At 40.3% G+C, this 14,575-nt stretch overlaps 1 protein-coding gene across 1 annotated transcript in view; it reads left to right on the forward strand.

The window, feature by feature from the left end:
• aldh1a2 (aldehyde dehydrogenase 1 family, member A2) overlaps positions 1-13,414 on the forward strand; it is a 28,320-nt gene extending 14,906 nt beyond the window's left edge. The window contains exons 6-13 of the mRNA XM_033624643.2: positions 68-196; positions 2,231-2,344; positions 7,241-7,343; positions 7,995-8,179; positions 8,304-8,468; positions 9,638-9,795; positions 12,181-12,255; positions 12,491-13,414. Coding sequence (XP_033480534.1) covers positions 68-196; positions 2,231-2,344; positions 7,241-7,343; positions 7,995-8,179; positions 8,304-8,468; positions 9,638-9,795; positions 12,181-12,255; positions 12,491-12,563 — 1,002 coding nt within the window. The 3' untranslated portion in view covers positions 12,564-13,414. The remainder of the gene's footprint in view (positions 1-67; positions 197-2,230; positions 2,345-7,240; positions 7,344-7,994; positions 8,180-8,303; positions 8,469-9,637; positions 9,796-12,180; positions 12,256-12,490) is intronic.
• The last annotated feature ends 1,161 nt before the right edge of the window (positions 13,415-14,575 follow it).

Genomic DNA, 14,575 nt, shown 5'->3' on the forward strand with positions numbered 1-14,575 from the left:
GTGTGTGTGTGTGTGTGTGTGCGTGCGTATGTGTGTGTGTGTGTGTGTGTGTGTTTGTCATGCACAGTGGAACTTCCCCCTCATGATGACAGCATGGAAGCTGGGTCCAGCAATCGCATGTGGAAACACTGTTGTCCTCAAACCTGCTGAGCAGACGCCGCTCACCTGCCTCTACATGGCGGCTCTTGTCAAGGAGGTAAATGACAGAATCTCGTTGCCAACCGCACATATGTTCACGAGGCAGTTTGCCAACATTTTATTCGGGCAGTCCAGCATTAATACTCCCAATAACTGAATCCGAATCACTTACAGGCTTCAGTTTGCCAAGAACACAGTGTTCACTATGAATCTGGCCAACACTTTATTTGGATAATCCAATATTAACGTAACCACAAGGCGACAAAGAACAGATGTTTAACAAAGTGTCACTTGTCTATCTGGCACATCTTTTCAGAGTCTGTAATCCTAATTTCCACCCTGAGATTAACACCACACAACATGTTTGCGAGAGTTAAAGGGTCAGTTCACCTAAATCACAAAAAAACCAAACATATTTTGACATTCACTCACAGTGATATGTAGCCATAGCCGTTTTGATTTTATCAGCTTAAGTATTGAGATTTTACTCTGCTGCTACCCCAGTTTTAGTGGAGGTTAATGGAATTTTTTTGTGGTCTTAAAGCACTGAGAAATTCCACTTTAAAAACTCAACAGCAACATGCCTTGATGAAACAATACTCTGGTTTTATTGGGACAGAGATGAAAAAAAGATTTTAAGTACATGTACGAACAAATCTTGTTAAAAGCATATTAAATGACTGTGAAAGCCACAGAAACAATCATAATGTTATTACTGTTGCAAATAGTTGCTGACTGAGATATTATGCTGCTTTCACGTCATGTTGATTCAACCAAAATTACAAGCAGCTGAGTGGGAAAAATATGTTTTCGCCAGTCTTTGACTTGTATTGGGAATTTCTGACACTGACGATATGTCCTACTTGGTGGAAAGAACTGCAGACGTGTCAACAAATGGTTGGCTGCAAACTATTGAAATAAAATCCAATATTATCATTGATTCAATTGATTCAGCTGATTTTATTGGTGCTGTACAGTGTTCGTTTATATCTAGTTTCACTTGGAAATAAACTGTGACAAATACGTAACACAAAAAGTAGCTAAAGGTTAGCACTTTGGCTAACACCTTGGAATAAAGCTTAATCCTGTAGGATTATATAGGTAAAGTTTAGCACCAAATTGAAGTCTGAATTAGTGTCGAATGTAGCGACCGTATACAAAGGCGTCACTTAATGATGTACGTCCTGAAGTACGTTTGAATGGTGATGTGATAAAAAAGCTGCTTAAGCCTCAGTTACGCCTTCCGTACTGACATAAGATGACACGGAATTATGATAAGAAAGCATTTTGGATTGTTTAAACTCCTTGTGGCAAGCCAGTATTCTCCCAAACTGTAGGGGGCAGCGTATTGAAAAGTCATGTCCGCAGCATGACTTTCCATTTTCTTAACCCGTCTGCATAGTTATAAAATGTCTGATGTGCACAGACAGGCGAAAACCTGTGGTGTATCCCCTAGAAGGGGCGTGTTTGATGGTGTGACCTCACTTCGGGTCACACCATCAGACATAAATCAAGCATTAGTTGGTAACTTTGAACTGAACAAAACATTTGGAATCAGCAAAGTTTAATGTCAACAGGAAGTTTAATGTCAGTGCTGACACATTACAAAAGAGCACTGACACACAAAGCAGGATAAAACATAACAGAGCTTTATATACACTGCAGCTAAGACAGTCAACACAAAATAAGACTAATTCAAGTATTTAGTAAATCCAGATCCAAAATGTGGTGTACCAGTGCATTGTATTGTCTTAGTCAGTAGCAACAGGGTAAGCACGTTGTGTACAATAGAGGTAAACACATGAGTAAGTTAAACAAGATAGGAACAATGCAGCGTTATGTTAATGTAGAAAAACTTAATCATCTGTACAGATCTCAGTGTCCACATCCTCCCTGTCTCCCCCCTGCCCTCTCTGGCCTCGCCTCTTTCTGGAGACTATCTGTCTGTCGCCTTCTTCTTTTTGATGTTCTCTCCATTCTCTGCTGGTAGGGAGGTTGGGTTGGGTCTGGATTCCCCCACACTGCCTGTGGTTTTGCTTGGCTCTGCTGTCATCTCCGCTAAAGCTTGTTTCCTCTCATATTGTTTTGACAGGCCGGGTTTCCACCGGGAGTCATCAATATTTTGCCAGGATTCGGGCCAACAGCAGGAGCTGCGATTGCTTCGCACATGGGCATAGACAAAGTGGCTTTCACAGGATCAACCGAGGTACTTTTCTTTAATAATGTGACTCAGATCAACAGCTGCCTACTGCTTGCTTTTGTCAGCGAACACAAGTGACACAGTGACCAACATGTGCAGAGCATAAGAGCAGGCTGGGTAATTAGGGGACGTTGTGTGCCTGTATTGAAGTCTAAATGACAAACAAATGGGGTCTTATATAAACTGTGTGCCCTGTCATTACTAATCATGACAGGGGGCTCCGATTTTATCTGGCACACATGCACATATTTGCGCTGTCGAGAGTATACAAACACATCTCTGTGAAAACACTGCCTCTCTTCTGTTTTCCCTCCGCTGTCTCTGCTGTATTAACGCACCTCCACAGCGCCTGTCATTGAACTTACTATCAGGATAAACCCTGTAACTCTGCAGAACAGGATAGCAGTTAATGGAAAGCTAAATCATCAAGGACATACCATGTTAGGTGTTGAGTGCTAGGAGGTGTTGCTGTCAGAACACATTCCTCAAGCCAGAGGGAACAGCCAGAGCGACAGGAGATTATTTTACTGTAAATCATTTATAAACATCTGTTATTTCTAACTGCAAGCTAACCCAACTGGTGAAACTGTTTACAGCAGTCCTCATGTAGAATTTATGTTTTGATGTGACCAGCCTGTATTTCATATGTGTTGTTGGTAAATGAGCCACTTTTATCTAATGTTCAGATTAGCCTTGTGGTTTATGCTAGCCTGTTCTTATTCCCAGGGCATCAAATATGGTAGCTTGGTCAGGGGTCATCAGTGTCTGAGTCTGACACGCATTAAACTCCAGTATAACCAGTATAATCAGTGGCAATGACGTAGCATAAAGAATGAGAAAATCTGAGTAGGAAAAGAGGGGTGGTGGATGGGTCAAACAGACACAGGACTTTCATCCAGGAGACCACTGTTTGTGTCTTGTGTGAAACTAAAGCCCTGTTTCTACTGAGCAGTACTGTACAGTTCAGTATGATACGTTTCTTTCCGTTTCCACTGCGAAAAGTTGTGGATGGTACCAATGGAACTGTTCTGTACCGTCCCCATTTTTGGTCACCCTTCTTTTGGGGTACCTAGAACACAGATCTGGTACTAAAAGGTGGAGCTGTGAACATTGCAGTCCGTTGAATGGTCAATAGCAGATGGTCACTCTGCTTAGGGCTGAGTTGTGGCTGGTTTTGAGGCTCATGTAACCACTGTTCATACTGTGGAGAGTTTTATTAGTAGACTCTAACTACTACTCATCTATAAGATGAAAGAATGTTTTGCTGCCTCTTGCAGCAAAATAACTTAATTCACTGGGCCAACTGCTGGCAACCTTTAAGGTGGAACGTTAACTTGTAATGTTACTCAATGCATGAAATGACGGCATGAATCAATCGACACCTTAAATTTCACTGTGACGACTTTAACTATTACGCTAGGGTCTAGGTACCATGTCTGAAGGGTTACTTTTGGTCCCAAAGGTACCATACTGAATGTGTTTGGTGGAAACGGTGCTTAAGTTGCTATAATGATTGATCGCCACTGCACAACATGCATTTAGGGGTGCGGTGCCTTGCTCAAGGGCACCTTGGTAGTGCCCAGGAGGTGAGCTGACACCTCGCCAGCTACCAGTTCACACTCTGATATGAATCAGCAACCCTCCAGTTCACAAGCCAAGTCCCGACAGACCAAACTATGGCCATTATGTAGATAACTTCATGTGTATACGTTACATATGTCACGTGACACAGTTCTTAACCCACATATGTTACGTAACAAACATACTAGTTTTAACCCAAACCATGATCTGTTTTCTAAAGTAGTTTTGTTGCCTTAACCCAACTTAGTTTTGGTGATGAAACCTACATTTCCCGTGAGCATGAGAGTTTATTTTAAAAAGGAACTGCATGTAATGAGGCCTGTCACGATAATTATATAATCAACATTTTGAGGTCAGAAAAATGATTGAGGTCATGTCCATATATTGTACAATATTGCCCTTGTGTTTACATGCATATTTGTTTACATCAGAATGTCACCATAATTTAAGCCAGCATGATTCCAGAATAAACAGTAGGGTTATTCTGACCATTGTAAGACTTGTTGTGAGAAACCTCCGATAAACCCACACAGGTATAGAAGTCATAGATTACTGTTCCTGATGAGCTAAACACACACAGTGATGAAAGCAGAATTGGACAGCATGATGATATACATATATTTATCCGGTGTATGAATGGCTTTAACATTGTGTCTTTATGATTTTCCAGCACAGTGTAACATAAAACATACATTTTCCTATTCTAATCTCTCACACACACAGACACACCCAATCAGTGTGTGCACGCGAGCTTGCATAAATGCACCTTCTAACACAAACATCTTCTTTGTTTTATCATCCCATCTTGATTGAACATTTCCTTTGTGAGTGGCCCAGTTTTTTTTACTAGTTTTCCTGTTGTTTCATGTGATCTGGAGTCAATTACTGAGAGAATGAGCCAGTGCTGTAAGAGACTGCTGATGCCCAGACAGTGAGTCACCACGCTGTAGTAGCAGCGGTGGAGGGGGGATACTAGCCACCACAGCATCTTCGCACATGATGGAAGGTGGTGGTGTAGCTACAGGTGGATTTTAGGACCACAACTCATCCTTGTTCTGACTCACATGTGGCTGTGACTCCACATGGAGGAGTCTCGCAGCCCAGAGTATTTCCTTTACCCCTGAATAAACACACGCGAACCTCCCCTTAGTCAGCCGCTTTGTGTTTCTCATCAAAGACAGACAAAACACATCAGAAACATTGAAGCCGAGCCAAGTATTGTGTTGTATTTATACAGCTTCAGTACCAGCCACAGCACAGCAGTTGATTCTCCTCTTTTCTATTATGTCTTAGTATCTTAAAGTGACCCATACACAAGAGAACACAGAGAGAGAATAAGAATCTTTTCCATGTTGGAGGTGGGGTTTTTTCAGTTGCACACTGAGAGGGTATTTTTCCGCTTTATCTTGTCAGTTATCTTGGAAAATAAAACAGGCTGTATGAGTAACAGGAAGATGAATACTTGTTTAGGGTGTAGGGTTGTGAGAGAGGTGTGTGGGGTTTCTCAGGACTGTTATCTTTTGAGTTGGTGCAATATTTTACGACATTAAAAAAATACAAGTGAAAGCAGCTGATTCAGTCTACTGTTGAGACAAAGTAGAGACTCGTGAGAACATATTTTACAGCAGAGAAAATATCTTGCATGGAGGCAAATCACTCACAATGTCAAATCACGATTATAAAAATAATTCTCACTCATATGACGTTTGAAAGCGGACTTATAATGTCCACATCATCACTATGACTACTATCTTCTGTCATAAAGGAATAGTTTAACATTTTGGGAAGTATGGACTTTTGCTGTCTTGTCGAGAGTTAGATGAGAAGATTGATACCACTCTTCTGGCATAGAGTGATATCAATCTTCTCATCAAACTCTGGGCAAAAAAGCAATTTTCCAGAATGTCAAACTGTTGCCTTAAAGAACAATACTGGTGGTTTCACATATTTTAGCCTAGAGTATCTGCTACAAATTACTCATACTTTATATGGTAACTAACTAACAAGTTTGAAAACTGGTTAGGGGAATTTTGTCTACTGTTTTAGGCATCCATAAGTTCCATTAATTTCCTTTTGTCTTTAAAATCTATCAGCAGACTCCTGAAACTTTGTTGAGTTGTATTATCAGGAACAGTGAATCTCATATCTACATTAATTTTTGTTTATCTACTGTAACACACTTCTTCCTAACATACAGTGAGAAAGCAAACTCTGGTAGATGGAGCACAACAACATTATTCAGGGAGCCTATCAAGCCCTGACTGAACCTAAGCGGCAACTTGTTGTTGCCCTGAAAACAGGTTGAAGGTGCTTGCTCGCATCACAGCCAGTTAGCATTAACATTGTGAGTAGGCTTGGGCGGTATCTACTTTTCCATACTTAATTTCATACCTTCCTGGCATTTTCCTGGGGTAATTTTTCTTTTTTACTAGTGTGACGTTATCCCCACCACTCTCAGTCACCATCTTTCTCAGCTCAGCTTCCTGTTCCACCTGTAGAGACTGACCTCTGGTGGCAGGTGCCTTGCACTGCATCACCTCAATACAGCATCTCCGTATCAGTTTAATAGGAAGAGGAGTGTCTGACTTTTTGACAGTATTGAAAATCATACCTTCAGGATTTGAAAATACCGCAGTTTTCCCTAATACCTTGATACCACCCAAGCCTAATTGTGAGGAAACAAAAAACATACTTTTCTGCTCTTAAACTGCCTCATTATGATGACGATGATAATGTCATTACATTGTAATGTAACATAAATGAATGCAGCTCAAACAACATTTAAAAAAATCTGAAAGTATACATGATTTACAGAAGTTTAAACCTGCAAAAAGCACTGGTATAGTCCCTGAAGATGAGTCACACATAAGATTCCCTTTAGTGATCTTATCTTATTGTTTCAGTCTTTATTTTGTTTGCATCATATTAAGTAGAAATAAGTATGTAGGAGGATAAAGAAAAACCACAGAAAATCCCCTTGTCGTCTTCTATATTGACACGCCAGACCCATTTCATACCAACCTCAGATAGTTACGTCACCACCCACACACCTTGTGGTTGCTTCTTCCTGCCCTTCATTAGAAATCAGATGCTGTTCCCGGCTGAAACATTATTTTATTTTCCCGTTGCTGTCTCCAAAATCCTGTAATAGATATTCATTCTGTCTGTTTGCAGAACTCATGTTTCAGCTGGCCTACCAGTGCATTCCCTGTTCAGAGCTAACCAACCTCTTTAAGCTATTTAATGGCTCCAGCTGATTTACTGATCTGGCCACGGGCCTGCATTTCTGTGAGTAAACCCCAGATCTGTTTCCTTCCCTAGGTCGGCAAGCTGATCCAAGAAGCAGCTGGGAAGAGTAACCTGAAGAGAGTGACGCTAGAGCTGGGAGGAAAGAACCCCAACATCATCTTTGCAGATGCTGATTGTAAGTTTTCAAGTAATGTTTTATTCAGCGCTCCATTTGCCCATCACCCTCACTAGGTGGTCTGTCACTATCACTGTTTTGTTTGGTCATGTGTCCCTCTCTCAGGACTTCCAGTCTGTGGATAAACACACACGGACGGAGATTCTTAAAATGCTCAGAAGCTTTGTAGTGCTATGAAAACCTGTGGATGGATGGGTTTCATATAAATTCTAAGTGGCTCACCAAACTGGGGGTGCAGAGGCTTTCAAATGCTTTCAGCAGCCGTGAGAGGGGCTCCCTGAGGTCTGTAAATCAGGAGAATGGACCCTGACTCAGTCGGGTGCTTCAGCCGAGACCCATAAATCACAGGGGTCCGTTAACCCTTCGTATGCAACAGCAGGGTCCTGTCTCTCAGGTGTCAGGTATCAGATTTGCACAGGATAGCTCCAATAAATATTGGGCCAAATTTTGTAACAATATACTACACACATTCGTTTAATCCAAATGAAGTTTGTGTGTGTAGATGTAATGATAGTTTCTGTTAACGATACAAGATTTAATTTATTATATAATAATTGACCTTTAAAGGATATTCCCATGGTGTACTTTTCTTTGGTGAACAAAGAAGTTTTATCCAGCACTGATTAAATAAAATCCCTCTTTTCCCCCCAGTGGATCTGGCTGTAGAACAGGCCCATCAGGGCGTGTTTTTCAACGCAGGCCAGTGCTGCACGGCAGGCTCTCGCATCTATGTGGAAGAGCCCATATATGATGAGTTTGTTCGGAGAAGCGTGGAGCGAGCCAAGAGGAGGATAGTCGGCAGCCCCTTTGATCCCACCACTGAGCAGGGTCCACAGGTGAGGTCAACAGATTATAACTCCCCTTTTTTTCCACCTTCAAAATGTTTGTTTTTCCAACGTTTTTTTGATTTGTCTTCTCTGTCATGGCCTCTCATATTATCTCTGCCCTCTGCCTCCACAGATCAGTCGGGAGCAGCAGAATCGTGTGTTGGAGTTTATCCAGAGCGGCATCAGTGAAGGAGCCAAGATGGAGTGTGGAGGCAAAGCTCTGGGCTTGAAAGGGTTCTTCATTGAGCCCACTGTTTTCTCTAACGTGAGGGATGACATGCGCATCGCCAGAGAGGAGGTACAAAGATAACAGAGATTTTCTTAACTCCAGCGCAACTAATGCATGTATACCTGTATAATACCACAAAATGAAAAACGCTCCATTCAAGTCAATGTCCTGCATTCAAAACTTTACATGAGTCAAAGTATGATTTAAGTTTCAAACATAAAAGAAATAATTATGCAGAATAACCCTTTTCAGCGTGTTATATTATCATGTATATTATAGTATTTAAATTCTATTATTAATGTATTAATATTTAATGTTATATCTGGTTGACGTAGAGCCACTATATACGCAGTTGGGTCATTGAATAATCTATAAAAATGCATTACAATTTATTTGTTGTTCTTATATTTTGTATGTAAAGGAACAGTGTGAAAGATTTAGGAAGATTTAGTGACATTGTCTGCAGAGGTCTCTTCCTCTCAAAATCAAACAGACCTGCCGGTTTAAACCAGTAAAAACAATGATTAAAGCCGTGTCACATTAAAAAAATCTGTGTTTTTCTGACATTGCTTATCACGGAGAGGCTGCTAACTATGATGACCAATAAACAAAAGCAAAAGCATGAAATTCAAATGGCTCTTTCTAGAGCCAATGTTTGGTTTGTCCATTCTGGGCTACTGTAGTCACATAGCGATGCAACAAGGCGATCTCCATGGAGGAGAATCCACTCCTTATTTGGATAAAAAACGGCTCATTTTAAGATTAGGAAAACACAACAATTCTTATTTTCAAGTGATTATACACCAAAGAAAACATACTTATTATATTATAAACCATTTCTGCTAATATATCCCCCTAAATCCTCCACACTGTTTCTTTAAAATGTGGACCTGCAGAGTCAGAAGTAGCTAAAGTTGTCAAAAAAATGTTAATATGTGCAGTAATTCTCTTTGAAATGTGGGTGAAGTTTAAAGTATAATGAAATGGAAATACTCAAGCAGAGTATAGGTACTTCAAAATTGTACATAACTATAGCACTTGAGTAAATGTACTTATGTTACTTTCCACCAGTGGTGAAAATACATACTGGATTAAATTTAAGTCCAAGGTAATTGGTGGTAACCCTATCCTTAACTTCTTTATATGTGACCGGTAATATATAAATCTAATGTATATGAATAAAGAAGGTGGACAAATGAGCAGATGTTAAAAACCTTTATATTCTCATCTGTTTCCAGATTTTTGGCCCTGTCCAGCAGATCATGAAGTTCAAAACTATCGAGGAAGTGATAGAAAGAGCCAACAACACAGATTACGGTTTGGCTGCGGCTGTATTCACCAACGACATCAACAAAGCCATGACCGTATCCACAGCCATGCAGGCTGGCACTGTCTGGTAAGCTTAATCTGCTGTGTTTCTTCAGCTGCAATCAGTAATATTTTTCATGTGGGAAGTATCAACCATCTCAGACTCTGGCATCCAGAAACTGTAAACTGGCAATGTGCCACTTCACTATCATTACACAAGCCACAAAGAAATGTTTTCCTTCCCTTTTTTTCACTTCTTTCCCTCAGCTCAGACATTTGAGATATAAAAATACCAAAAGCAACGTGCCAGCGCAAGACAACAACGCAGAATGTAAATTATAAATGTAAACTGACACCCTAATTTTATAATTTGTATAAATGAAATGGTCGTAAAATGTTACTTCTTGAGTCCACCTAAACTTGTTTTGTTTCTTTTGTAATTACCTGCAGATGGCTATGAGCAGGGGTAGAATTATAGCTAACATACAGTGTCTGCCAAGAAATTTTCACCACTTGTCATACAATCCTCTGCTCGCTGAGGAAACATTTCTCTACCTTGTCCTTCACCATCCCACTTCTCTTCCTCTGTTGAGGGTTTTGTTCGGTACTTAAAGAAGGACCAAACCTCTTTTCATACCAACTTTTTTTTCCTCAAAAAAGTACCGTCTATTCCAAACATTATCCCCTCACAGCTGATAACAACCACAGTGACCACTTCTTATATTATAAAGACATTTGGCACTGACCGCAGATAACTAGAAGTTGTCTCCTGATTTTACAGATATGACTTTTGCACTCTCTTTTGATGATAACTTCAGGAAGTCAGTGGTCATAACTTCCCATAACACATCAACATACCGTTTTCACACTTCGTTTTCCATTAACAGATTACATATAACATGTTAATTATTGAGCTTTGTTACCTTTGGACAGAGCTCCTGTTTGCTGTTTGCCCCTGCTCTCAGCCTTTGTGCTAAGCTGACTGGCTGCTGACAGTAGTGTCATATTTATTAGGCCTAAGAGAAAGACAAGAAAGAGAATAAGCATATTTTCAAAATAATGCTGAATTCCTTTAATCCATCAATGAGAAAAAAATGTTGACTGTCAATTTTTCAATACAAAGCAACAGATTAACTCCCTGTGTCTCTTGAACAGCCACATTTACTCAGTTTGAATCATGTTGCTCTATGTTTGGGTTTGCAGCAAACAATGAGATGCTGAGTGACTGTTTGAGCGTCCAATCAAGACATCCTGTTATGGCTCAAAAATAGCTCCAAAATGAAAGTTGTGCTGATGTCAGCTATGTTACCCTGGCTGTCAGCTGGGCTTCCTTCCTGCATCATAGCAACCTCGAAATAGGACATCAACTCAACCAAACAATAAACTAATGCACAAAGGACTTGAACGCCAGTCTCCTGGGTGAAAGTCCTGTGCTTTACCCATTCAGCCACCACAACTTTCTGTCAGAATGGACTTTGAAGCTTTGTAAAGTACATCACCTGACTTTCTGGCATAAAGTCCTGAAGGCTAATTCTCCCATGTGCGATCAAAGATGGCTCGATTTAAGACTTTTGGCTCTTAGGAATACCACAAACTTAAAAGAAAAATGAGACAGGAATATAATTTACATATACATATTGGCTTTATAAATGACATAAATGTCTTTTTTATATTTAAAAATTGGGCATCAAGTTAGTCTTTGGAGGGGAATTGGACATCACAGTGTGGACGTCTGATCGCAACCATTTCACAACCAAACAAATAAACTGTCAATAAAATGTTGTTGTATACAAAAAAAATAAATAAATACAAAATCATCAATCATTAGCTTTTTTTCTTTTCCTAATTTGTAAGAGAGGGTCTTACTGGCCAATTACTAGACGTGGAAACATTACCATCTCGCCGTCTGCCTCATTACCGCATTGCAATCTTTGGCGTCCATCAGGGACCATTTTTGGCCAGGGACACGACGTCACCGTCTGAGCAATGTTTGCTGGGTTACTGTCAGGAAATGCTTTGAAATAAAGTGGCCATTGTTCTATACACCACTGAATCCTTCTCCTCCTCAGGATCTTCTCAGTCAGACGTTTGTCTCAGTTTCTCAGACTGAAAATTCTTCTGTCTGTCTTCAGGCTGCTCCTTTCCCCAACTTCCACAGTACCAAAGTTTTTCCTTCCACCCTTCCTCATCTTCAATCTTCTTACCATCCATTCACTCCTTTCTTCCCAGGCTGCTGCAGCTAGTAAAGTCACAAATACACAACCTGACAACTTTCAGCTGTGTTTACTAAACAATAATGGAATTAGGTTGTTAAATCCGGAGGGTTTCAAGAATAGCAGCAATGATGACGACAGTAAATCAGCCTTACTAAATGCAGCTTTAATACTTTGGGACAGAATTATGCTCCATTTTACAAAAGCAAACCACAGGAGTCAAACGCACAAGAGTGATCAATGTTTTGTATATTTCTCAGGATAAACTGCTTCAATGCTCTGAGCACACAGTGTCCATTTGGAGGATATAAAATGTCTGGGAATGGACGTGAATTGTGAGTATGACTTGACTGCCTGCCCACTGAATATACACAAATTAACCACAATATTACTAATACTGACTTTATGTTTTGAAAGCCTACTTTCCAAAATTGCTTAACATCCCATAAATCTTAATCTAAGAGGATACTGCAATATTTCTGCCTCCAGCAATGTATACACTATATTTCAGTTTATTTTGTTTAAACAAAACGAGCAGCATTTTTATTTTTTCCTGTTTTCTGTTTTCAGGGGAGAGTGTGGCTTGAAGGAGTACTCAGAAGTGAAGACCATCACGATGAAGATGGTCAGCAAGAACTCTTAAGGCAGCAACACTTTTTTGGGAGGAGGTAGCGTCTTCCTCATCACTGACCCGCCTCTTGTTGGTCCGTCCACGGTGGCAAACCACATTAACCATCAAAACTAGTTATCTCCAGGGTAACTACAGGCTGTGACCACTCGCTGCCCTCCCAGTTCCTCCATCAACTCTGCATTGCTCGCCACGGACAGTCAGCCAATCCCTGTCCAGCTATCTCCACCCAGCTTGAGTTTGTGGACTGTCTCCAGTCTAACCGACAACCACTGAACTACCCCCATAATGTATACCTCCTCCACTAACTACACTAAAGCACTCACAGAGACGATGGGGAGGCTGCTCTGACTGCAAACCCCAATAACAACCCCCCCCCAGCCGCTACACCCAGATCCTCAAACCCCCACCCGATGCTGGATGCTCAGAGACTCAGTCGCCGCTCTTGCAATCAACCCTTTACTAGCAACTTTTCATGTGATGGGAGGCAGTTTTTCTTTGTACTGTGCGGTATGATCGTCAAAAAACCTCATGTGTCATTGTCTTGGTAGAATTTATGCAAGCATGTCAGCTCATTCAAGACCACTGATGTTGTCCGCCTCAGATATGAATGGATGAAATGTTAATTCAGAATTAAAATGGATTTCTAATTGTCTTTGTTTATATTTTAGCTTGTATGACTTTAACACTGTATGTCAAACCTTTGACTGATGTAAACGTGAAGATTTTAACCTCTTAAAAAGCATTTTACTCTCACCTGCTAAAAGAGGAGTAGATGTATTTTAAACATTATGTAACTGATTTTCATTGTTGTCCATCTATGTTTATGTTTATACAATCATATGCTATAAAATTATAAAATGACCATAGTTTTTTTCAGTAAAATCTTTTTTTTTTACTGGAAAACTCTTTTTCCCTGAATGTTCACTACATTATTAGGATTCTGTGTCCACAGTCACGTCCTAGCCTCCTTCGCTGCTCAGTAGTTCACACAGTTTACAGTTTTTTATTCAGGACTGAGATCTTTGTGGACACATTTTATGTTCAACAAATGGGAGATATGGTCAGTATTATTTATATAGTCCTATATCATTCATTACTCCATTTTCTGTAACCATTTTTCCTGTTAGAGGTTGTAGGGGGGCTGGAGCCTATACCAATTGACATTAGGCGAGAGGCGGGGGTCACAATGTCAACACATTCACACTTATGGGCAATTTAAAGTCACCAATTAGCCTAGCTGACACGGGATGGACAAACAAACTCCGCACAGAAGGGTTCCCCTGTCCTGGGGTATAGGAACCCTCTTGCAGGAACCCAATGCTAACCACTGCACCACCGTGCTGCCAGTCCCCCATATCACAAAATTATCATCAAGACGCTTTGCAATTTGTAGGCATATGACACCCTCTGTCCCTTTATCCTCACTTCAAATGAGGAAAAATTCCCCCAATAAAACCCTTTAACGGAGGAAAAAATGGTAGAAACCATTAGGAAGAGGAGCTGAGGAAGGATCCCTCTCCTAGGACAGACACTTTTGTCTGTACAGAATAACCACAAGAGTAAAATTACAGTAAAGCCAATCCACATAACAATTCTACATAGAATGTAAACATATATGAATAAAATGGTAAAAAACAGACCTGGGTCAAGCACGTCGATTATTTAATTCGTCCTACTTGGAAATACTTGTTGATGCATCTTATTTGGAAATAAACAGGCCTGAAGAGAGGACTTAATTGAAATATTTGTCAACACCGAACACATGTATTTTAATTGCTGTAGAAGTACTGAAATACATATGTAATTAGCTACATCGTTATAAATTCTCAGACAACCTATCATGCAGGTTAACTAATGACACGGAGGTAGTATCCGGTAGTAGGACAACAGTAGGACCAGCACAGATGACAATAATAAAATAAATGGTGGCTGAATTCCATTTAGCTTCTTCGGGTCCAGGGTCCTGGTGTTCAGTTTTACTAGTAACTCATGTGCTTGTTTTACTGTGAAACGCTACAGTAGAT

This window comes from Epinephelus lanceolatus, chromosome 2, assembly GCF_041903045.1.
Source record: "Epinephelus lanceolatus isolate andai-2023 chromosome 2, ASM4190304v1, whole genome shotgun sequence".
Classification (NCBI taxonomy): Eukaryota; Metazoa; Chordata; class Actinopteri; order Perciformes; family Serranidae; genus Epinephelus; species Epinephelus lanceolatus.